At 35.7% G+C, this 24,533-nt stretch overlaps 1 protein-coding gene across 3 annotated transcripts in view; it reads right to left on the reverse strand.

Annotated features, from left to right (window-relative positions):
- Positions 1 to 869: 869 nt before the first annotated feature.
- The window catches only part of EXOC1 (exocyst complex component 1), a 61,917-nt gene continuing 38,253 nt past the window's right edge, over positions 870 to 24,533 (reverse strand). For 2 of the 3 annotated variants that reach the window (XM_047855872.1, XM_047855873.1), the window contains exons 11-19: positions 21,994 to 22,038; positions 20,318 to 20,481; positions 19,584 to 19,691; positions 17,481 to 17,557; positions 16,717 to 16,945; positions 8,519 to 8,702; positions 6,459 to 6,658; positions 3,921 to 4,115; positions 870 to 1,830 (exon numbers count right to left, since the gene is read on the reverse strand). In XM_047855872.1, the coding sequence (XP_047711828.1) occupies positions 1,678 to 1,830; positions 3,921 to 4,115; positions 6,459 to 6,658; positions 8,519 to 8,702; positions 16,717 to 16,945; positions 17,481 to 17,557; positions 19,584 to 19,691; positions 20,318 to 20,481; positions 21,994 to 22,038 (1,355 nt within the window). In that variant the 3' untranslated portion in view covers positions 870 to 1,677. The remainder of the gene's footprint in view (positions 1,831 to 3,920; positions 4,116 to 6,458; positions 6,659 to 8,518; positions 8,703 to 16,716; positions 16,946 to 17,480; positions 17,558 to 19,583; positions 19,692 to 20,317; positions 20,482 to 21,993; positions 22,039 to 24,533) is intronic. The other variant, XM_047855874.1, reaches the window with a different exon arrangement.

Raw genomic sequence — 24,533 nt, forward strand, 5'->3', positions numbered from 1 at the left:
TTCTACTGTTGGATCTCTCTAATTGTAGTAGCGGTTTTCCTTGTGACCTCACTTCTCTTACAGATCTAAAAAGAGTTGATTTTTCAGTTTGTTCAGCTTTTCATTTGTTAGACTGGAGAGGCGACTTTCAAGCTTGTTAGGCACAGGGCTAGAATATTGGAAATCTGTACTGAATCCTTACATTTGAGGATAACTGCCATTTCTACTATGTTATGTGTTCTTACACGGACACATGAAATATTCCTCCACTTACGTAGGCCTTCTTTAATATCTTTCAATAGTTTTAGAATTTTCTTCATAAAGGTCTTATACATCTTGTGCTGCTATAATAAAATACCATAGACTGAGTGGGTTAACTAACAGAACTTTATTTTCTCAGTTTTGGAGGCTGGAAGTCCAAGATCAGGGTGCTGGCATGGTTGGGTTCTTGTGAGCTCTCTTTCCAGCCTGCAGATGGCTGCCTTCCTGCTGTGTCCTCACATGGCAAAGAGCCCTGGTGGCTTCTTACAAGGGTGCGATTTCTACTGGATCAGGGCGCTATACTTATGACCCCATTTAACCTTAATCTCTCTCCTTAAAGCCTTATTTCTAATGCAGTCACATTGTGGGGGGGGAGCGAGGGGATGCTGGTTAGGGGTTCCACATAGGAATTCTGAGAAGATACATTTCAGTTAATAGTACAATGGTTTGTTAGATTTAGTCCTAAATACTAAATATTTTTGATGCTATTATAAATGGTTTCATTTTTCTTATTATACTCTTAAGTATTTTATGGTAAATGAACATGTAATTTTTGTTTACGGATTTTATAAGAATTTGCTTTTATACAAAAAATAGCAAATAACAGATCTAAGAATGATATTACCAAATTTTAACTTTTCTGAAAAAATTTTTTTTGCAAATGTCTTTATTTCAGATTCATTGCTACACAGAGTCACATAATCCTCAAAATCTAAGTCTACAACTGATCATCACAAGATCCCTGTCCATATACACATTAGTTAGACAGAGGGAAAAATTCTGTACAATATTTTAGTAGTTACATGATTTGAAAGCAATAGTGAATTGGTGAAAACTGAAGAACTTTCAATGCATTACACACAGGATAACTATTCTCAAATATAAGAAACTAGGCAATAAAAGAAAACTTTCTGTTCAGTTACAGAAGAATGCTAAAGGCATTTTATGATGAGAGAAATGCTTTAAGTTAGTACACAACCTACTGGGTAAATAAAACTGCTACATAAATTGGTACTTTTGTTCTTGAATATTTGTAGGATGGTATTACCCATTTACCTGACATTTAATAATACATAAGGTTCAAGTCTGGGTTCTCAAGACAGTTACTTGATAATTTTGAATGGTGTCTGGTGTACCCAGTGTTTTTTTCATTTATCTTTCACTTTCTGGGACACTCAATTTGCTGTTTTTCCTTTCACATGCCCCTGTTAGCACATATGGCCAAGCGACCACCTGTAACAGGGAAGTCTCATGTTATTAGTTACACAGGTAAGGGAAGTTGCATATACCCACTCCTCCTATCCAGTCTGTTGACTTAAAGCAGCAGGGGCAACCTAGCACCTAAATCTTTTCTTTCCACACACACACACACACACACACACACACACACACACACACACAAAATAGTAGACACTTCTTTCATCTATCTCTTCTGTTTTAGTGGGACTGTGCAATGCTGGAACAATAATCTAGAATGTCCTGAATGGTGAATTCCATCGTAACGCCAGATCCAGGATAACAGCGAGCTATCAAACCTTCAAAGTGCTTATACTGGCGTATAAATTCATCTTGCATAGAGTGCCACACCACCTATTATAAAAATGAAAATAAGTTACTAAATTATGAATGGAAATATATAATCAAGTTAAGTAGAAATAATGTCAAGACATATTCTAAGAATTTAGCAGTGTAATGGTTAAGAACATGCACCCTGGCTCCTTAGACTTAGAACATATGTGACCCTGATTATGTTGAATCACTACCCTGTGCATCAAGCTCCTCATCTGGAAGCCAGGGTAGTAACAATGATACCTTCCTCATAAGTTTCTTGTGAGGATTAAATGAGTGCATGTATGTAAAGTGCTTAGAACATGTTTGACATAGCAAGCACTCATTACATTTTAGCCATTATTATATCTACTACAATATCCAATACCGATGTGTAATTTACAATTATATATGGAACTAAGACTAGTAATTAAATGGAATGCAACAGTTAATGCTTAAATTTCATTTCAGATGAAAGTTTAAAAAGTTCTTTAGCTAAAATTGATGATACAAAACATTGCTTGATGCTATGAAGGACACCAAGATGGATTATCTGCAATCCAAGGGTTTATGATTTAGCAGTGGGAATAACTATGTAGACACCTATCAAGGCAGAATCTGATTTTACATTGACATATTAGCTAATACTAACAGGTTACATTTATTTATTTATTTTCCTCAATGTTTATTTTTTTTCTGAAAGAGAGAGTGAGTGTGAGCAGGGGAGGGACAGAGAGAGATGGAGTGAGAGAATCTCAAGCAGAATCCATGCTCAGCACAGAGCCCAAGGTAGGGCTCAATCTCATAACCACAAAATTACAACCTGAGCCGATATCAAGAGTTGGATTCTTCAACGACTGAGCCACCCAGGCATCCATAACAGGTTACATTTATTGATGCTTACTGTGTATCAGCACAGTACAAAGGCTTTATATATGTATCATCCTATTTACATCTCATGACTAGCTGGTGAGGGTGGGTGCTATGACCATCATCACTATCCAACAGATAGTATTCTTCCAGGATTTTTCCTCATAAACCCTAAACATCATAAATACTAAATTCCTGTCACCTTAAGTCTATTTGCTAAAGAGTATTACACTTTTGGCTTTACATCTTTTAGCTCATGGTATTTCTTCCACCTGGAATGTCACTCCTTTTGCTTTATCTGTACCTACCTGAATTTCAGAGGCTGACACAAATGCAATAACCCTCATGAAGCCTTTGATGATGTTGAAATCTGAATTATTCTCACTCACGTCTGGGTCTTTCAGTATGGTTTAAGAAAAATGGCTCAATTTGGGGTTTATTTATTTTTTTTTTTTTAATTTTTTTTTTTTCATTTTTTATTTATTTTTGGGACAGAGAGAGACAGAGCATGAACGGGGGAGGGGCAGAGAGAGAGGGAGACACAGAATCGGAAACAGGCTCCAGGCTCTGAGCCATCAGCCCAGAGCCCGACGCGGGGCTCGAACTCACGGACCGCGAGATCGTGACCTGGCTGAAGTCGGACGCTTAACCGACTGCGCCACCCAGGCGCCCCTCAATTTGGGGTTTAAATCTGGCTCTACCATCCGTTAGCTATGAGATCTTGGTCATGTTACTCCACCTCCCTAAGCTTTTGATTTTCTCATCTGTAAAATGGCAATGACAATAATAGTAGTGTCCACTATATGAGGGAGGTATTATTTCCACTTTTCAAATAAGAAAATTGAGGCTCAGAGAGGTTAAGCAACTTGCCTGAAGTCATACAACTTAATCTGGAGCTGCATTTCTAACTCTGGCCCCCATGCTCAGCATCACTCCACTGTACTATGCTCTATTCCATTTAGTTACCTTCCTCAAATCTAAAAAACAAACAAAAACCTCAAAAAAAACCCACAGCCCTAAGCAAAACAACTAATGTCTCAAAACAATAAAGCAGAAATGTAAGATAAACAGGAATAGCCATATAAACTTATATTATCAATGTTGTTCCTTTCTTCCTCACAACTCATTAATCTGGCCTATAATTTATGGAACTTTCCTCCTGCACTAAAACAGAAAATCTGTAGCTTTTCTAGATGACTCCTGGAGAAAAGCAATATATGTAAAGATGTGCAATTTAGGATGGTTAAAGGAACTAAGCATACCTGAAGTAAGTTCTCCTCTTCGCATAAATGTTTATCAACCTTTTTGTAGAGGTTATCTAGACCTTTTTTCACTTCCTTTCCAGGATACTCTTTAATGACTTTACGAAGTTCTTGTTTGTTAAATGCAAGTTGATAGCTTACTTCCTCCTCTCTTATACCCTGTGCCACACGAGCTTCAACACCTTCAAAGAAATGCTTCAAGGAAATGAAAAGAAATAATGGTAAGCACTGCTTTTATTACCACTTAAATTAAAAAAAAAAAACCTTCATTATAAAATAGTATTTATTCACTGTATTAAACTCAGAAAATATATTAAAAATGTATCACACTACTCATTTTAGATTTCCTTCTAGTCTTTTCTTGTAAATATATAAGTTAGGTTATATTATATGTTGTATTTCCCATTTAATATTTTGTTTTCTCCAAACTATAAATTTTAACAGCTGCATAATATTCTATCTAATGGCTGAACTACAATTTATTCATTGCTCCTGTATTGAATATTTAACATTTTTCACTTTTTCAAAGTTGGCAAAATCTACTCCGATTAAAAGAAATTTATTGTACACACAGTGGTCATAAATATTTTTCATACAAAAGTATTTACCCACAATACTGATTACTTTCCAGTACAAATTTCAAGGTCTATGATTCCTTAGTTGAGGAGCATCATTTTAAGTATTCTGAAGATTCTTCAAATACATAATTTGCTTCCAAGTTCAATCAATTTATATTTCTATCAATAGGACACGAAACTGCTACTTATCACATAATCATCAGAATTACCACAATTTAAAGAAATTACATTTTGATGAGTGAAAAAGTTTATTTGTTGTTTTATTTCATGACTCTTTGGCTATAAATGAAATTAACCTGCTTTCATATTTTATAGTATATTCAGAACCCTTGCCCATTTATACATTGGGATCTTAGTGCTTTCCTTATTGATTTTAAAAAGGCATTTTATATTAAATATACTGACTATTGTATTGTTACAAATATTCATTTCAGGTCATCTTTGAAATATATTTGTTTTTTAAATATGCAGTTTTTATTGATTGACACGCCTTTATGTGAGTACTGTACAATATGATTTAATGCTGACAAGCCAAATCTCCTCTCGTTACTTTTCTCTAAAATTTTCTTGGCAAGTACTATTTGTTTTTCATTAAATTATTATGCTTTTGCTAATAACTTTTTTGATAAATTTATTCCTGGTGCTTTTAAAAATTTTGTTTCTACATAAACTTTTTGTTTTTTAAGTTCATCTGTTTATTTTGAGACAAGGAGAGAGAGAGATTGTGTGTGTGCATGTGCACATGCAAGCAGGGAAGCACCGGGGGTGGGGGGGAGAGAAAATCTCAGGTAGCCCCTGTGCTGGCAGTGCAGAGCCCTATGTAGGGCTTGATCTCATAAACTGTGATATCATGACCTGAGCCAAAATCAAGAGTCACACACTGAACTGACTGAGTCACCCAGGCGCCCCTGTTTCTACATAACCTTTTAATTGGTTGTTATAACATACCAGAAATAAATTATTTTTTTATACACTTATTTCAAATCCTGCTACTTTATCATAGATCAGTAATTTCAACCTATTATATATAGGTAATTATAATCTTAACTTTCCTTTCCATATCTTTTATTTATGTTTCTGGTCTTATTGCATTGGCTAGAGCTTCCGTAACAATGTTAAATATTAAAGGATCTAGCAATGATTCTGCTTTAAATTTTATTTCAAAGGGAATGGTTCTAGTGTTGCAGTTAAGTACCAAGTAGACTTTAGGTCTGAGAAAGACCTTTTACCCTAGAGAAATAATATCTGTCTGTTCTTAAGTTTTAGAAGGAATTGGTTGTGGATTTGATTAAATGTCTTTTAAGCATTTGTTGTTGACAACATATATATATTTTGGCTCTAATTTCAAGTTAAAAACTTATGAAAGAGCACTAATCACATTGTGGACAAAGTTATCTAGAAGGGTCCACTGAAGCTTCCACTATTGTAAAGTTCTCTAAAACCATCCATTCTTAATTGTAATAATCAAATACGCTCTGGAGAATGACTCACTTCAGAAAAGGAAGGGAAAGAAAAAGGCAATGAAAAAAGCAATTTTTGGTTTTCTTTTTATCTTGATAAAGTTTTCAAAATCTTCATTTGAACTAGGGTTAGAGATGAGCCATTTATGAGGAAAAAAGAGAACTTGGTACAATGGAAAAGCCTAATCTAGGGTTCATTCCCCCAGCTTTGCTACTTGCCAGTTATTATGACTTCAAGCAAGTTTATTTACTTTCAGTTTCTTCATTTGTAAAATGGGTTGATGCTACCTTAGCCCAGATCATTTCTCGCAAGAATTAAAATAAGGTATAGAGCACCTAATAGTGTCTTAGCACACTGGAACCTTTGATAACTGAGTCACTCCTTCCTTATCCTTTTGCATCAATACATGAGCAAATTAGTATGAATGTGTTATTCATATCTAAATATATGATATACAGGTTCAAAATCAGGAAAATTCACTGAATGAAAATATACTTACATTTAGCTTTTCAAGAGGTTGCCCTAAAGAATAAATGACATAAGACTGAAGGTGATCTGTGTATTTTTGTTTGGCTTCTTTTTTTTCAGCTTCTAGACATGAGATTTTCAAACGAGACAGCGTTGCAAAAATATGGTGAAAGTTTTCCATCATAACTACATCCCTGGGGGTCTTCTGGCTTTCATTTGCTACTTTCTCCACTAAAATCAAAAAAAGAAAAAATATAATAACATTTTGATATGAATAGGACCATATTTAGCTATAAAAGTATTTACATGATTTTTTTCATTTGTAAGTTTAAGAAGTAAGCACATTTCTGGACTTAATAAAATATACTAAAGGGTTTTCATATCCACTTAAATCTAATTAAAAAATCACTCTAAAACAGTCATATATATATGTGTGTGTGTGTGTGTGTGTGTGTGTGTGTCTGTGTATATAAATGTGTATATATACACATTTGCATATATACAAATATTTCAAATACACTAAATCTGGATTAGTATTTGCAATCTTCAGCCAAAGAAATTCTAAATTGCTCAAGTACTTAAAAATGTAGAAAGCAAATAAATAAACAAATACAATCACAAGTACCAGGGAAAATAAAGCTAATTAAACAAAAACAAAAACAAAAACAAAACTTTTGTAATAGCATGACCTTTTTAAGAATGATCCAAAAACTTAGAAGTCATGAAGGGAAAGATAAATAAATCTGACATGAAATTTCAAAGCTCTTGCATGGTAAAACAAAACAAAACAAAACAAAACAAAACAAAAACAAAAAAAAACCCCAACCATAAACAAAATCAATTTATAGCCTATTAGGTCAACAAAGAATAAAAAGACTGATAATATCTACTAATATCCAGCATTAATGAGATGTGATGAAAACTCTCACCAACCGTTCAGAACACTAAACTGGTTTAACCTTTCTGTATGGCAATTTGGCAAAGGCCTTGAGATATATGCAAACCTTTTGACCTGGTAATTCCATTTCCAGTAATTTGCCCCAAGGAAATGACTGGACAAGAATACAAAAATATATGCAAAAAATTAGAAACAAACTAAATGCTTATTAATAGGAGATTTGATAAATAATAACACATGGAATACTATGCGGTCATGAAAATGATTATAGTAATAACATAAATTGACAAGGAAAGGCACTAGAATTATGGAGTAGCAGGTTATATTAAAGAACACACACACACACACACACACACACACACACACTCTCAACATACACATATATATGAAGGAGAAATATTAAACAGTTTGGAAGGATAAAAATTAAATGTTATCTCTGCCTGATGAGATTACAAATTATTTTCTTCTTGATTTTTAAAATTTGTTTTTTTATTTTTGGGGGTGTGTAATGAGCATGTATTACTTTACAATCAGACAAAGAAAAGCTACTGTGAATTTCAAAAGAAATCTCAACCATACAAACATCCAATCATGTAATTTATCCATCTTTCCCTTGACCTGATCCCACCGAAAATGTTATATGTAATTGGTAAGATGATTCCTCTTCCTGTCAATTGTCTCAGCTTTTAAAATTCCTGACTACATGCAATCAGATCATTTATCTGAAACTAAATGGCACATCCTACTGTTTCTGTAACTTAATTGTGGGATCTGATACTACAGGAAGACAGTGAATTAGATGGTATTTTAGCATTAATCTACCTTATGGGACAGAAATGAAAACTGAGGCCTAAAGAAGTATATTGATTTGCTTAAGGTTACACAGACATTTGCTAAGATGCAAATGTAAAATCTCATTTTTAATTTTTAAATTTTTTTAAAAGGTCATTTTTGGGGATTAAAAAAGGAATTTCAATTTTGCATAGTGATAAGCCCATATGAACCCTAAAATAGAAGTGGTTCCTGATGAATATGAATGGGTTTTATTTTTCAGGTTCAAGAAATAATTACTTTCAGAAAGTTAAAAAAGACTATAGAATATGGAAAATGAACGTATCTATCCTCCAACTTGAATTACCATAATAGTGAAAACAACCAACCAAAAAATTCTTTAGAACATAACAAAAGCTTACCATTAACAAATACTCCTCTGATAAGTTTGGTATATGCTTTATCTAGATCTCCACGACGCTCAGCATTTTTAAAGATTGATTCTGCGAGTCCAGCAAATTCTTCAAATTCAGCAACAAATGGAAGAATTCCTACTTTACTCTTTTTTGAGATCTTTACTTCTTCCATTTGCCTTATTTGATTACTCTAATGTTAGGCAGAAAGCAAGGGAGAGAAAGAGCCAGGCAGCTTAGAAACAACATATAGTCATAAGCAAATGTATACATCATAGTGGCAGGACATAATTTAGTACCTAGAACATTTTGGATGTTTACTAATTACAGATTAATATGATAGGGATCACCAAAAAAAAACTATTTTCATAAATTAAAACCATAAGAGACTCTTAACTACAGAGAACAAACGGAGGGTTGATGGAGGTATGTGGGCCGGGGGATGGGCTAAATGGGTGATGGGTATTAAGGAGGACACTTGTTGTGATGAGCACTGGGTGTTATATGTAAGTGGTGAATCACTGAATTCTACTCCTGAAACCAATTTTACTGTAAATGTATCCTAACTAGAACTTAAATAAAAACTTCAAATTTTAAAAAAGTACATATATTTTAAGAAAATAACATCAAGGAAAAAAAAATCCAAATTATTTAAAACAAGATACAATCAAACCTTGTGAACCTCAAGTATTTATTTGTTCAAAGAAAAACAAGCAATAAACAATTCTGTTATTCATGAAAGTAAGTATAAGGCAATTGTTTATCTTGGGGCAGACTAGATAACAGAGCACACACAGGATTCCTCTAGGTTATTTCTGGTTGCTGGCCATGTGGCCAAGTTTGAGAACCATAGTCATTTCCAATTCTCATTAGCCTAAATTTTGTGTTTGGATAGAGCAGTTCTTTAATTTCTGGGTGTGAGAACAGAGAGGGAGAACAGACATTTCTACTACGGATTTACATACTATATAGTTTTCCATGTATCCATCAGTTACTTATTCTAAAATTATTTCAGCAAAGTGCTTGTGTGCGATGTTGACAAAGTAAAAGAGGGATAGCTCATATAGACAAAACCTAGACATTTGGGTCAAAAAGATCCACAAATTCAATTACGGTTCTGTGTACTTCTCAGAGGATCTAGATATATTCACAGTAAGAATTACACTGCTAAATACTATAAGATCATTTTTACTTCTACCTAAAATTTCATAAATGATTTTGGGGGTATAACTTGAAAATCAAATGACATGTGGCTTAGAAAAGTAATTACTTCCAGGCTACAGATATTAGTATTAGAAAGTCCTGTGGAGCACTGTCACCCATTTGATATTATCTTTATTACTATGGCATACCCATTTTATTGCGCTTCACTTTTTTCCAACAGCATTTGCTAACTTCACGTCTCTGTGTCACATTTTGGTAACTGGCAATATTTCAAGCTTTTTTGATCATTATTATTATATTTGTAAGGATCTTCTGTGATGCATGATCTTTTGCTTGGCTTGCCACAAACCATGTCCGTATAAGCTGGCAGAGTTAATCAATAAATGTGTGTATTCTGACTACTCTACCAACCAGCCATTCCTCCATCTCCCTCCCTCTCCTAAGGCCTAGACACAATTTTATTTTCTGAGACACAATATTAACAGGAGGCCATTTAATAGCCCTATAATGGCCTCTAAGTGTTCAAAGGAAAGGAATAATCCACACGTTTCTCACTTTAAATCAACAACTAAAAATGATTAAGCCTAGTGAGGAAGGCATATCAAAAGAGGACACGCTGAAAGGTAGGCCTTTTGCGTCAAATAGTCAAGTTGTGAATGCAAAGAAAAAGTTTTTGAAGGAAATGAAAAGTGTTACTCCAGTGAACACACAAATGGTAAGAAAGCAAATTAGCCTTATTGCTGATAATGGAAAAAATCTGAGTGGTCAGGATAGAAGATCAAGCCAGCCACAACATCCTCTTAAACCAAAGCCTAATCCAGAGCAAGGACCTAACTCTTCTCAATTCTATGAAGGTTGAGAGAGGTGAGGAAGATGCAGAAGAAAAGTCTGAAGCTAGCAGAGGTTGGTTCATGAGGTTTAAGGAAAGAAGCCGTCTCCATAACATAAAGTGCAAGGTGAGGCAGCAAGTGCTGATGTAGAAGCTGCAAGTTACCCAGAAGGTCGCGCTAAGATCATTAATCAAAGTGGCTACACTGAGCGACAGATTTTCAGTGTAGACACAACAGTCTTATTTTGGGAGAAGATGTCATTTAGGACTTTCATAGGTACAGAGACATCAATGTCTGGCTTCAAAGCCTTGGGACAGGCTCACTTGTTAGGGGCTAATGTTGGTGACTTTAAGTTGAAGCCAATGCCCATTTACCATTCCCCAAATCGTAGGGCCCTCGAGAATTATGCAAATTTATTCTGCTTCTGCTCCATAAATAGAATAAGAAAGCCTGGATGATAGCTCATCTGTTTACAACATGATTTATGGACTATTTTAAGCTCACTGTTGAGACCTACTATTCAGAAAACAGATTCCTTACAAAATATGACTGCTCCATGACAACGCACCTGGTTACCCAAGAGCTCTGATGGAGATGCACAATGAGATTAATGGTGTTTACGTGTTTGCTGACACAACATCCATTCTGCAGCCCATGGATCAAGGAATCATTTCAACTTTCAAGTTTTATTATTTAAGAAAAATATTTTGGGGGTGCCTGGGTGGCTCAGTCGGTTAAGCAGCCGACTTCAGCTCAGGTCATGATCTTGCAGTCCGTGAGTTCGAGCCCCGTGTCAGGCTCTGTGCTGACAGCTTGGAGCCTGGAGCCTGTTTCAGATTCTGTGTCTCCCTCTCTCTGACCCTCCCCCGTTCATGCTCGGCCTCTCTCTGTCTCAAAAATAAATAAATGTTAAAAAAAAAATTAATAAAAAAAATATTTTTGATTTTGTATCTGATGAATCAGGGCAAAATAAATTAAAAACCTTCTGAAGAGGATTCACCATTCTAGATGCCAATAAGAACACTTGTGTTTCATGGGAAGAGGTCAAAAGCATCAACATGAACAGGAGTTTGAAAGAAGATGCTTCTACCCTCATGGATGACTGTGAAGGGTTCAAGACTTCAGTGGAGGAAGTAACTGCAGATATGGTGGAAATAACAAGAGAACTAGAAGTGGAGCCTAATGATGTAACTGAATTGCTACAATCTCATGATAAAACTTTAATAGATGAGGAGTTGCTTCTTATGGATGAGTTAAGAAAGTGGTTTCTTGGGATAGAACATACTTCTGTTAAAGATGCTGTGAAGACTGTTGAAATGACAGCAACAGATTTAGAACTAAGTTTAGAATTTACATAAACTTAGTTGATAAAGCAGCGGCAGGGTTGAGAGGACTGACTCCAATTTTGAAAGAAGTTCTGTGGATAGAATGTTATCAAACAGCATCCTATGCTATAGAGAAATTGTTTGTGAAAAGAAGAGTTGATTTATGGGGCAAACTTCATTGTTGTCTTATTTTAAGAAACTGCCACAGCCACCCCAGCCTTCAGTAATCATCACCTTGATCACTTAGCAGCCATAAACCTGGAGTCAAGACCTTCCATCAGAGAAAAGATGACAACTCACTGAAAGTTCAGATGATGGTCAGCATTTTTTAGCTTTTATTTATATTTTTATAATATAAAATATTTTTATATTATATATATTGTTTTTTAGACATTGAACATTAAATAGACTAAATTATAGTGTAAAAATAAGTTTTATATGTACTGGGAAACCAAAAAATTCATGTGCATTCACTTTGTTGCAATACTGGCTTTACTGTAATACTAGCTCTATTGTGGTTCAGCTGAAGCTGAAATATTTCTGAGGTATTCTTGTATTCCAATATTTATTTATCAGTATTGGTAACTGTGAAGAGTAAAAATGAATGCAGTAGAGAGGGTAGTGTAAGACTGCAGGCACTGGAACCAGACTGTCTGGGTACGAATACCAACTCTATTACTTTGACCTGGAGAAAGTAACATAACGTCTCAGAGCATCTACCTTATGTAGAGGGGAGGAGGTTGTGAGGATTAGATGAGATAATGTGTGCCAGGTGCTTAGATCAGCATCTGGTACACAGTGAGCACTAATTTAGAATGCTGGCCTATGGTTGTTATTAAACTGCATGAAGATTTTTGTTTAGTGTGGCACTTAAATTTTTTTAGATGTTTTTTCATTTTCTGGAGAGAGAGAGAGAGAGAGAGAGAGAGAGAGAGAGAGCACGCGTGAGTGAGGGAGGGTCAGAGAGAGAGGGAGACACAGAATCAGAAGCAGGTTCCAGGCTCTGAGCTGTCAGCACAGAGCCTGATGCGGGGCTCGAAATCATAAACCGTGAGATCACGACCTGAGCCGAAGTTGGAGCTTAACCAACTGAGCAACCCCGGTGCGCCCAGTGGGGTATTAAAATGCACAGGATGTAATTATAGCATGAATATACTTAAATATTAAAAGGAAATATTCTAGGGGCACCTTGGGTGGCTCAGTCGGTTGAGTGTCTGACTTCGGCTCAGGCCATGGTCTCACGGTCCATGAGTTCGAGCCCCACAGCGGGTCTGTGATGACAGCTCAGAACCTGCAGCTTGCTTTGGATTCTGTGTCTCCCTCTCTCTCTGCCCCTTCCCTACTCACACTCTCTCTCAAAAATAAATAAACATTAAAAAAAAAAAAAAGGAAATACTCTAAATGACATTTGTCTTTTCTGACTTTGTAACTCGTAGAATAGAAACAATGCATTCATTTAAGAAAAGAGCCATCAATGCAAAAATGAATTACTGGGACCTCATCAAAATAAAAAGCTTCTGCACAGCGAAGGAAACAATCAGCAAAACTAAAAGGCAACCGACAGAATGGGAGAAGATATTTGCAAATGACATATCAGATAAAGGGTTAGTATCCAAAATCTATAAAGAACTTATCAAACTCAACACCCAAAAACAAATAATCCAGTGAAGAAATGGGCAAAAGACAGGAATAGACACTTCTCCAAGGAAGACATCCAGATGGCCAACTGACACATGAAAAAATGCTCCACATCACTCATCATCAGGGAAATACAAATCAAAACCACAATGAGATACCACCTCACACCTGTCAGAGTGGCAAACATTAACAACTCAGGCAACAACACATGTTGGCGAGGATGCAGAGAAAGAGGATCTCTTTTGCATTGTTGGTGGCAATGCAAGCTGGTGTTCTGGAAAACAGTATGGAGGTTCCTCAAAAAACTAAAAATAGAGCTCCCCTAACGACCCAGCAATTGCACTACTAGGCATTTATCCACGGGATACAGGTGAGCTGTTTTGAAGGGACACATGCACCCCCATGTTTATAGCAGCACTATCGACAATAGCCAAAGTATGGAAAGAGCCCAAATGTCCATCGATGGATGAATGGATAAAGAAGATGTGGTAAACACACACACACACACATACATACACACACATATATACATGCAATGGAGTATTACTCGGCAATCAAAAAGAATGAAATCTTGCCATTTGCAACAATGTGGATGGAACTGGAGGGTATTATGCTAAGTGAAATTAGAGAAAGACAAAAATCATATGATTTCACTCATATGAGGACATTAAGAGACAAAACAGATGAACATAAGGAAGGGAAACAAAAATAATATAAAAACAGGGAGGGGGGACAAAACAGAAGAGACTCATAAATATGAAGAACAAACTGAGGGTTATTGGAGGGGTTGTGGGAGGTGGGATGGGCTAAATGGGTAAGGGACATTAAGGAAACTACTCCTGAAATCATTGTTTCACTATATGGTAACTAATTTGAATGTAAATTTAAAAAAATAAAAAAGTAAAATAAAAAAAAGAGCCATCAATGAACTAAATCTTACAAAAATAAAATTTCTCTCAAGCTCATTGTACACATTACTTGCAGCTTATTACTCGACACAGAGGTTACTCGGTGATTAAGACTATAACTTTGATGTGAGGCACATAGCATGTGAGGCTTATCTGTGCTTTGTTCTTGGCAACTTAACCAAATCACATCACTCTCAAAGGTTTAAGGGCGCAAATCCGCATTACTTAAGTGAGGAATCCCGGAAAGCAAATTAAGCACAGGTAAGAATGTATAGGACCGCAGAGCCGAGCTTGGTAGTACTTGATATGTCACTTACTTCCTATTTTAGCTCTAGTTCAGGCTAGGCTAGCTTTCTTAGTCCTGTTCTTTGAAGAACACCAGATACTTTGATCTTGGCCACCAAATGAAGAGCCAAACACAGGCGCTATCCCATTTTCTACAGCCATCTGACATTCGTGCTTTTGGCTCAATACAAACAGACCCATTCAAGGTCTGCCTTAGGTCCTAATCTTGTCCCAAATACCAAAACATAGAACGCTTATGGAGTACACACAATCCACCAGACACTGAGAAGACAGGAGTTAAAATAAGACACAGAGATGAGAGGCGGCAGAAGGAACTATCCTTCCCTATAGTGACAAAAGATAGATCCTTTAGAAATATATGCAATTTTATGAGAAAATATTTGAGTTTGCACCTTTGTCTAAGTTAATTTTGCTTTGTTTCTCCACTGCTCTGTTTTGAGAATAACATGAACATTCTTTAATAAACTATTATTAATTACTACCACTGGCAGCAGCGTGAGCACCACCACCGCCATTATGAGCCATCAGTTAGTAAGGCCTTATTGCTGTGCAAGGCAGTGTGCTAAGCACTTCATTTGAACCCACATCTACATTTACCTGACACTACATCCTAGGCTTTTAGCAATTATGTTCTGTTGGACTGACAGATGGTAGATAAAGTTATATTTTACTAATAAAAGCAACAAAGCCTTCATAATCTGGAAAGGCATAGAGTCCTCATGACTTAGTGTTCCTGCTATGTCACACAGGACTCATTATCTTAGTCTTCAGCAGCTCTTCCTTTTCCCTCTGGCTCTCAGCTTGTGGTCAGAACCTCTTAGTTTATCATCACCTCTGGGGAAGGTGGAAGAGGGAAGAGGATAAGCCTTAAGTGGTCAAATTTCAAAGTATTTAAAATCCCAAGTGAAATCATGTGGTAAGGAAAGAGGATTAACAAAGTCTATTGAGGTGACATTTAAGTTTCTATAGTGAACACATACATACTGCCTTCATACTTTAAAAACTCAATAAATATTATTTTTAAAAAGTGTAAGAATAATATGGATTTTAATTGCCCTTAATGTTTTTATCTCCCATTATTTTATGGGTATTCAAGAACTGGATATATCTTAGAGGTTACACAGTAGAAATATTCAAATGATAGCCATCAAATTTTACATATTAGCTACATTAATAAAATGAACCTTTTATTTTGGAACCTGGCACAGCCCAGTTCATACCTACAAACTTACCAAAACCTAGCAGACAAATATAGGTAATAATTTTTCTTTTTTTCTAGAAGGAAGAAAATAATGATTACTGGAAGTTATTATAAGAACAATGTATTCTTAAAATAGAGCAATATGATTATTAATTACAGCTGTTAAACTAGTAAACTAATAAAACTAATTAAATAAAAATTTAAACAACTAAAATAATCCAATTATTAATTTTCTTATTAGAATATGTTTTAAAAACAACAACAACAATAAATCTAAGTGATAGTTTCAGCCGTTTCATGTGATCTGTGGTCCCTAATTGGTTAACTGAGATTTCTTTTAGTGTTTTATTTTTGTTTAATGTTTATTTTTGAGAGAGGGAAAGAGACAGAGTATGAGTTGGGGAGGGGCAGAGAGAGAGGGAGACATAGGCTCCAGGCTCTGAGCTGTCAGCACAGAGCCCGACACGGGGCTCGAACTCATGAACCACAAGATCATGACCTGAGCCAAAGACAGACGTTTAACCAACTGAGCCACTCAGGTGCCCCAGTTAACTGAGATTTCAGTTGACCTAGTGGATCTCTGAAGCAGCTGCTACCTCTATGCCACGGGCTCCAGAACTTGCCAAGATCCAAAGTGTAGAAGGGAAAGTAGCCAGTATAGTATCATCAAACTCTGTTCATATAAATTGCAGCCGACACCTTGCTTCAGGGCTTTGAGGGATGTGAAGAGCAGATCCCCCAATGGCAAGCTGAAAATCTCTTGCTTTAAATACATTTACCTATTTTTGCAATCATTAGAACTCTAAGTTACTTAAAAAAAAAAAAAAAAACTTACAATGCATTTGTCAAAGTTCCTTTTGACAGTCACCAAAACATTTCCCAATGTAGTACTCAAGAAAGAAGCAGGATCCACATTTTGTGCAGTCCACACATGATGACTCATTTTGACAAGCATGTAAAGGGAGTTAAAGCTATCAATTTTGTCTCCTAATGCAATTAGGTTGTTCAGTTCTGGCTCAATGCAGCGAAATATTTTAATCATCATTTGGCGGATCATATCTTTTCTGTTCAGAAAACATACAAAACAGATTACAAGTTTCAAGTGTTTTCATCTTTAACTTTAATCCACTGCATACATACAGAATGACTAAAACTTATTACTTCAATTAAAAATGTCCAAAAATGACGAACTAATTATTCTACATCAGTTTCCAACATAAAAATATTTTTTTGAAGTTAAGTTTTATTACTCAAAACATAACTTGATGTCATTTGTAAAGCTGGATCCTGAAATGTGCTTTGTAATTTCTGAGAAATATGCAATTCAAATGCTACTTCTTACCAGCAAACATCAAAATTGATTGCACTTTTTTGTGATTACCAGAGCAAAGAAGAGTCAAACAGGACTGATTTTAACTCAGTAAGATGTCAAGAAGACACTAGGTACATGTGTCAGTGCTCTGAGTACAGTCACATTACCAGAGTCATCTGGTCCCCCCCCCTCCCCCACCTCCCCGCCATTGGAGCGGCATTCCCCGAGGCTCAATTTTAAGGTTTTTTTTCCTCCCAAAGAAATGACAGATAGTAACAAACACATACTCTGATGAAACTGGCAGTGGCGCGCCAGCATTATGTTGCCGGGATAATGTTCCTCCATCTACGTCCTCTGCTTCAGTCTGCAAAAATTATTCAGGTACTTTACATAACAAAAGACCAACAATTTGACTATATAGCAAAAGCCTGCTCAGTCTTAAAATTCCTAGGAGAGAATACATTATGAAAACCAATGATTTTTAAAACTGTATAATTTAGTATGTTGCTTAAGAATGTTTATGAGATGTTTTGCTCTTAGATTTGATCTGAGAATTATTGTAGGCTGAGAAGTTGTGCTTGTGTGTGTGCACAGGAGGGGAAAGCAGGGACAGAGGAGGTACAGGAGGCTCAGACCTGGTGTGGGAATGGAGTGGGGGAGCAGCTCAAAAAAACCAGAACAAACTTTTAAGATAATTTTAAAAATTAAAGAAATCTTATCAATCATTCAAATAAAACTCTGGCATTTAAAAAACGCTATTAAAAATTCTTACAGAGGCTAACAAATAAGCAAATTTCTACCATCATCATCTACAACAACATTCATTTTTTTTTATTTATTTTTTTTTTTTTTCAACGTTTATTTATTTTTGGGACAGAGAGAGACAGAGCTTGAACGGGGGAGGGTCAGAGAGAGAGGGAGACACAGAATCGGAAACAGGCTCCAGGCTCTGAGCCATCAGCCCAGAGCCTGACGCGGGGCTCGAACTCACGGACCGTGAGATCGTGACCTGGCTGAAGTCGGACGCTTAACCGACTGCGCCACCCAGGCGCCCCAACAACATTCATTTTAGATTGCTTTTTATGTTGGTTCTGTTTTTTAAGGTGACCTTAATTTAAAAATCATTTCATTGGGGTGTCTGGGTGGCTCAGTTTGTTAAGCATCCGACTCTTTTATTATTTTTTATTTACTATTATTTTTTTTAAATGTTTACTTATTTTTGAGAGACAGAAAGAGACAAAGCATGAGTGGGGGAGGAGCACAGAGAGGGAGACACATACATCTTTTTAAAAAATTTTTTAATGTTGATTTATTTTTGAGAGAGACAGAACACGAGCAGGGGAGAGGCAGAGAGAGAGAGGCAGACACAGAATGTGAAGCAGGCTCCAGGCTCTGAGCTGTCAGCACAGAGCCCAACACGGGGCTCGAACTCACAAACAGTATGATTATGACCTGAACTGAAGTTGGACGCTTCACCAACTGAGTCACCCAGGCGCCCCAACATCCGACTCTTGATTTCAACTCAGGTCACGACCTCACAGTTCATGGGGTTGAGCCCCGCGTTGAGCTCCATGCTGGTGGTGTGGAGCTTGCTTGGGATTCTCTCTCCCTCTCTCTGCCCCTCCCCAACTTGCGCCATTTCTGTCTCTCTTAAAATAAACTTAAAAAAAAAAATCACTTTATTTGGGGCTCTTGGGTGGCTCAGTCGGTTAAGGATCCAACTCTAGATCTCAGGGTCATGAGTTCAAGCCTGTGCTGGACTTCATGCTAGGCATGGAGCCTACTTTAAAAAAAAAAATTATTTGCATTGTGCTTTTAAGTTTTTCAAAATATTGCAGCAGTCTTTCATTTTATTTTCTTACATTTATGCCACCTGAGAGGCATGCTAAACAGGCATTATTATTATATTCTTGTACAGATGAGGAAAACTGGAGATTAAACAATTGGTTTAAGGTCTTAATGCTAGTTAGTAGCAAAGACATAAGAAAGATTCAGATTTGAGGCTTCTTTCTTTCTTCTTTTTTTTTCCTAGACCATGGTTTATATACTCAAATATTTTTTTTTTAATTATATTTTTTCTTGGTGACTACTAAAATGCTAAAATTTCTTTTGAATAATGTCTTTTACAAAATGTCTTATATTCAGACATTTTCCACCCTCACTAATTTAGAGGATATTTAAGCCTAAGACAGTCTGGAGTATTAAATTAGATGCTCAAAGTCTATCACTGTTTTTGTTATCTCGTGATATGATAAAAATTATTGAAAACATCCTTACATCGTAAATTTTTTTCTTTTTCTGTTCTGATATTGAAATTGTGACAATAAATTAATAAGGCCAATTATGCTACAGATCATAAATATTAGCCAATAAATAAATGTGAGCCATACCATTGTTCCAGGCATACTTTGATGTTGCTGTAGTTTGAAAAATTTACTTATGAAGTCCTGTTCTGCCAGACACAAGGGCTCTAGTTCACTTAGTACCTGTTCAAAGATCTGAAGAAAACAAAAATTAACTGCACCAAATGCTTAAAAAATCATCCACATTCAATGCACTTAGGGACCACAGATGCTTTATCTATAATAATCTCAATAGAATTCCAAAAGAAACTATTCCAAGATTGATAGGACGAAGCAGAAGGATCAAGGCATAACAGGGCCAGACATACCTAGAATAAAACTCACAACAATTATTCACTTGACATCTAGAAAGAGGAACACAGAGATAAACTTTTTAAACTTAATGCACTGCTGAGAATAATTTAGCTTCATAAAAGCTATTATTTCCTCTCTACTTTGTAGTTGGCTCAAGGAACTTAAGATACAAGCACTTAATGATTTATAATAAATTTTAATAAAATTTACTATATGAAAAATAAATAAATGAAAATGAAATGAAATTATATATATATAATGAATAAATGAAAAATAAAATTTCATTGACTTTTAAAAGTCAACGAATTGATAATACACATTTCAGTTGCCATTTGACTAGCACTTTTTTCAGATTCCAATTGGAAAGTAATATATAGTTAATTAAGAGACAACAGAGCCCAAAGTTTTGAAACTGCTGTTAGAAAACTAATGTTAATGTTTAAGAAGTACTTGTTATTTTATTTTACCTTATCAAATTTGGTCCTGTCAGCAACGTCGAGATCAGAGGCAGACATGTTTCCCATATCCAACAAAGAAGATGACTGAGATCTGCGATTCCCTGAACTCTGAACACTGAGTTTATTTAGACTAGAAGTGGATCCAGTTAATTTCCCAGAACTTCCATGAAGACCTAAGAAATAATAAAACTTTGAAAGTTGTGACCTTCACGAATAAAAGACCCATAGCGTAAACCAGGGCTCTTTCCTCCACTGTCTTCATCTTCCAGTGCTCATATTAGTTATCACACAAGTCTACCACATGGGACAGGCTGTACAGTGTCCTGCTCCTTCATTAATGTTTGTGTCCTATCCCTGAGTATATTGTAAGAACAGCAAAACTACACAGATCCACAGAATAGGACTAGACAGGATCTTAGAGATCACATGATCTATACCCTGCCCAGTCTCACCAAAGTTGTCTGATATTTCTAGACTAAACTAGATGAAGATTTCCTTCTTACTCAAAAGACATGAAAATGGATGAAGGTCCATGACTCCTTAGTGTACTGGCTTAACATGACTTTTTTTATTTCTGAAGAAAACAGCCATATCCCAATATTACTTGCCTCCACATTAAAAATGAAAATATTGGATTGAACCATACAAACTGCCGATACTTGATCACTCTTGCCCTATAAAAAGTCAATTACATATGATTCGACATAACACATTCCTGAACCCAGAAACTCTGCTTTTATAGTAAGTGAACTGATTAACTACAGTTCTTTAAAAACTAAACAAAATGGGGGCGCCTGGGTGGCTCAGTCGGTTGGGCATCTGACTTCAGCTCAGGTCATGATCTCACAGGTTGTGAGTTCGAGCCCCACATCGGGCTCTGTGCTGACAGCTTGGAGCCTGGAGCCTGCTTCAGATTCTGTGTCTCACTCTCTCTCTGACCCTCCCCCACTCATGCTCGCTCTCGCTCTCTCCAAAATAAACATTAAAAAAAAATTTTTTTTAATAATAAAAAATAAACAAAATGAAGAGAGAAAACAACAACAACCCTGGAAACTTGTTACATTTAAAATACAACTAAAATATAATACATACACCATGAACTATATAATATGGGACATCATTGGTTAGCTATAAACATAGGTATCCATCATAACCATGAGGAAAAATGAGAACAATGTGGCTGGACAACATTCTACATACATCGAGGCATTAAAGGCTTACATTTTTATAAGAAAATGTAATATTTTTATTCAGAATTGAATATAAATAAATAATTCTTTTTAATCTTCTAAAATATTTCTCAGTTAACCTGTATTATTTACTGATGGTCAGAAGGGACAGATAAAGATACAATAAGGACAATTAAAGACATAAACTTCAGTTTCATTATGCAAAATCTGACCATATCTGTAAGAATTTTTATAGTTTTTAAACACAGCCTGAAAACAGAAGTTGAATGGTTAAGCCTTTCACAAATTCCTGACTGCCCACCATATATTTTTAACTGTATTTCTTGAATGTAGCCATACCACTACCATCATGTTGCTTTTCTTTCACCAATCAATACCTGGCAACTCAGAGCAATTAATATTTTTGGTGTAACTTTTGTCAAGACAAAAAACTAATTTCTAGACATTAAACAAACATGCATTGAGAATACCTACTAATACACTAAGCATACTCACTCTCTGTTTCCTGTTTGACAGCACTTTCTTTTCGAGGCAGTGTAGCTGTGATGGATTAGGTTGCAAGCATCAAAGACAAAGACAAGTTAATAAACTGCAATTTGCACAAACCATGCACAAGAGGAAGTTAAAGCTCTAGTTTAAAAGACACATGCAAAGAACCATGAGCATCAAGTAACAAGAGGTGCAACATATGTTTAGTTGGGTCAGCTACTGGTTGACAAATTCTGAGAGAAAAAAACTTTACTAGTCTAATGTATTGTTTTTATTCAAATATTCAGGTAAAAAAAATCTGTATTTGTCAGCCCCCACTCCCAACACTTTTAAATGATTTTTTTTTTAAGTTTATGCAGCTAGTATATTTAAATTTAAAAGACTACATTTGTAAGTTTTGGTTTTAGGAAAAAAAGAACACAGTTCAAGTAAAAGTGGGTTTTTTTTAATTTTGTAAAAATCATTTTATTCTATTTCATCGTAGTAAGTATACTCTTCAATCCCATCCCCTATTTCACCCATCCCCCTATTACCTCCCCTCTGGTAACCCATCAGTTTGTTCTCTTTAATCACGAGTCTCTTTCTTGGTTTGTCTTTTTCCCTTGCTTGTTTGTTTTGTTTCTTGAATTCTACGTGTGAGTGAGACCATATGGTTGGGTAAAAGTTTAATACAATGGAAATTTATTAGAATGAAGTTGCAGACTTAGACATTAAGAGCATATCTTGCTCCCTGAAAACTCCTGAGTCTCCACGGTACTACATAATGTTATACTACATCTAATAAAAAATTACCTGAGTGGGGCTTTAAAATTATTTGAAAATATAAAGCTGAACTACTTAGTAGCTGGCTTTGTGAATACCAAGGATGAAAAGTATTTATCAAAATACTAATTATCAGGAGATGGGAGGATGGAAAGGTAAAGCCAAAGGGACAGGTTTAATATAGGAATTTGAGTTCCTTTAGGGTCATTTGGCATTTCTTTTATTCTAAAACTTCTCTCTGTATAATATTTATTAGATCAGTTGTAGAGATCATCTTGTGAAAAATTCTAAACTCAAATTTGAAGTTAATGTGAAAGGCAAAGAAAGAAATTATAGAATGAAAGAGAAAATTAAAAGAATATAACTATAACCTAGAAATATTTCAAAAACAGAGAACAATGTGTCAACTGTCACTATCCCTGCCAAACTTCAAGGCAAAAGCCTGAGTAAAAACAACTACCTTGTCATACCAGGGATATATATATCGTTCCAGCCCTAGCTGCATAAGCTCAAGGGAGTATGAAATAACAAGGCTGGACACTAAAGTGGCAAGCAGGGGTTTTGCTGGAGCTGCTAGCTGGTCAATCAGAACAGTACCTTCTGGTGGCCTTAGGGTGTGACTATACTAAGTTCACCAGTTTCAGAGCAAAGCCTGACACTTCATATACTTTTTTTTTTGATAGCCAATAAATTATGTAGTTACTAGTAAGGCCACTTAATTATAATTTGGGGTTCACAAAAGCCTACATTATTTATCAGCAAAAAAGCAACAATATTCAAGTAACCTTTTAAATATCTTTAAATAATCCCCACTAGACTGTAAACTTCACGAAGGTAGGGTCTTTGCTTATTGCTGCATTCTCAGTACCTAGCAGTGCTTATTACATAATGGGTAATTAATATTTATTATTTTCTAGCCAGCACTGAATTCAGCCTTGCATTCGAGACTCCTTTAGGAATCAACAAGATTCTTAGCTTAGTGGAGAAACAGAATGAAAAATAATTTTGACATACCACTTCTAAGATTTTGGAAGATTAAATACAAGGGAGGCAGTAATTATACAAATGTATATGTCCAATGGACTAAAATAATATGTATGTGTTATCTTAGCTATAGAAAAAAAACCTGGTAATTTAAAAAATAATTACTAAATTTCCTTTGCCTGTCATTGCATTAAGTACATTTGTAGAATACAAAGGGGAGAAAACCCCACCAAAATGTCATTCTTGGGGGAAAATTCCATGCGCCTGAGTTTTATCAAAGTAAACCTATTAATCAAAAAGGGCAATGACCTACATTAAAACCTATCACAAAGAAAAGATATTTACTGGTATTTTAACATTATTCTGAATTATTTGAACTAAAGTGATGTTAAAGTTAAGAGTGGTTCAGAGAGTATTCCCCTGAATCTTTATGACTATATTGACTATACCTTTCCTTTTGTAAAGTACGTTCAGTCTTTCTATTCTGACCCAGCAGTTTCAGAACAAGTAAAAAACAAAAATATTTAAATTTTATTTATAATTACTTTTGATTCATGTAAAAGTTATCATTCCCAAACTACAGGTTTCTATTTTAATTATAATTACTATGAAAAATTGATTTAAACTGGGGCGCCTGGGTGGCTCAGTCGGTTAAGTGTCCGACTTTGGCTCGGGTCATGGTCTCACGATCCGTGAGTTCGAGCCCTGCGTCGGGCTCTGTGCTGACAGCTCGGAGCCTGGAGCCCGTTTCAGATTCTGTGTCTCTCTCTCTCTCTCTCTCTCTCTCTCTCTCTCTCTGC

The sequence above is a fragment of the Prionailurus viverrinus genome, chromosome B1, assembly GCF_022837055.1.
Source record: "Prionailurus viverrinus isolate Anna chromosome B1, UM_Priviv_1.0, whole genome shotgun sequence".
Classification (NCBI taxonomy): Eukaryota; Metazoa; Chordata; class Mammalia; order Carnivora; family Felidae; genus Prionailurus; species Prionailurus viverrinus.